The sequence below is a fragment of the Chrysochloris asiatica genome, unplaced genomic scaffold (genome assembly GCF_000296735.1).
Source record: "Chrysochloris asiatica unplaced genomic scaffold, ChrAsi1.0 scaffold00122, whole genome shotgun sequence".
Classification (NCBI taxonomy): Eukaryota; Metazoa; Chordata; class Mammalia; order Afrosoricida; family Chrysochloridae; genus Chrysochloris; species Chrysochloris asiatica.
In genome coordinates this window covers 7,930,484-7,932,185 of record NW_006408640.1, presented here as the reverse complement: position 1 = coordinate 7,932,185, position 1,702 = coordinate 7,930,484, and the positions used below count along the sequence as shown (strand labels likewise).

The 1,702-nt window shown below is 48.5% G+C and overlaps 1 protein-coding gene across 1 annotated transcript; it reads left to right on the top strand.

Moving 5' to 3' along the window:
- The first annotated feature begins 213 nt into the window (after positions 1-213).
- Positions 214-1,119, top strand: LRRC30 (leucine rich repeat containing 30). The gene has a single exon (XM_006868704.1). It carries the CDS (start codon positions 214-216, stop codon positions 1,117-1,119), a length of 906 nt encoding a protein of 301 aa, XP_006868766.1.
- Positions 1,120-1,702: the final 583 nt, after the last annotated feature.

The following is a 1,702-nucleotide window of genomic DNA, read 5'->3' as shown; positions in this document are numbered from 1 at the left end:
CTGCTCAGAGAGAAACTGCTTCCATCCACCTCGGGATGAGTCCTGCGGCACAGGAACTGTCATGGACATTCTCAACGCCTGACGGAGACTTTCTTGAAAACTTTCTCAAGCCTGGGACCTCCTTACCACCCTCATCCTCACCACCCCACACGCAGAGCCTGCCTGTATCAGCCTGGCGCTTAGTGGCTGGGTGAGGACAACAGAGTGGGGACAATGGGGGCCAAGCAGTCAAGGGCTGACTCCAAGGCCAAGAATCCTAAAGGGATGTTGCTGTTAGGGAGGAGGCAGAAGTTTTCCCCATGGGATGATGCACTCCTCTCTGGAAGAGATCCAAGGTCCCTGCTGAAGCGTGGTATGCGTCACATCAGCTTTAGCCTAGTCACAAAGGGGATGACAGATGTCCCAGACTTCTTGTGGGGTCTGTTGGAGGTCCAGAAGCTCAATCTGTCTCACAACGAGCTCAGAATTCTCCCTCCTGAGGTGGGGCAGCTGACTCGGATTGTGGTCCTGAATTTGTGTGGGAATCGCCTGAAGAGCCTACCTGGAGAACTCAGCCTCCTCAAGAACATGAAGGTCCTGTTTGTCAACATGAACTGCCTGACCGAACTGCCGGCTGAGCTGAGCTCCTGCAGAAACTTGGAGGTGCTGAGCCTGTCGCACAACTGCCTTTCCCAGCTACCTGCCAGCTTTGCTGACCTCTCCAGGCTGAGAAAGCTGAACCTCAGCAACAACTACTTTGCTCACATCCCCATTTGTGTGTTTTCATTGAAGGAACTGGACTTCCTGCATGTGGGCTCCAACCGACTAGAGAACATCGCGGAAAGCATCCAGTGCCTGGCAAACCTGCAGATCTTCATTGCAGAGAGTAACAACATCCATTCCTTTCCCAGGTCTCTCTGCTTAGTCACCAGTCTGGAGCTGCTGAACTTGAACAACAATGACATCCAAACCCTCCCAGATGAACTCTACCTGCTGTGTAGACTGACGCGGATTGCCTGGAATCCAATGGACAAAGGGCTCCATATTTCCCATAACCCTTTATCCAAGCCACTGCCAGAGCTGGTGGAGGGAGGTCTGGAGATGCTGTTTAGCTACTTGAAGGACAAAAAGCACAACTGACTTGGGCTGCCAAGGCATGGATGGAGCCAGCTCAACTGCTAGTCCATAGGGTACTTCTCTAGCCTAAGCCTTCTTATACCTGTTACTATTTGTCAGTGCTTCTGTTAACATTTGCTAAATAATTGTCAAGCACCTGTCCCAGGGAGGAACTCACTTTCAACTCTTTATGTTTCATATAGCTTTCTTTCATAATGCATGTTCCTCTCATTCTAAGCATAAATTGAAATGGCCCTTTGGTTTTCTTTAAAGAGGAATAATTGTTCTATGTCTTTTGAGGAGTAGTGACATTCAGCCTATGGAATAGTGGAAAAGATGCCTAAAACTCAACAAATTCAAAGTCAAATATTTACCAAACACCTCTTGTGTGCCAAGTTTAATACGAGCATTTGAAACCACCTGACTTAAGATGGCATTGACCTTTGAGCTGGCAACAAGATGTGTCCCCTATTTCAGCCCCAGTTAAGTGTATTTGGGACCAAAATATGAGCTGGAGCCCTGCTCTGCTCTCCTTGACCAAGTCAGGTTGAGATTCCCCTTGAGTTTTTGGGAAACAATCATAGGAACTTTCTCGTTAAATTGTATG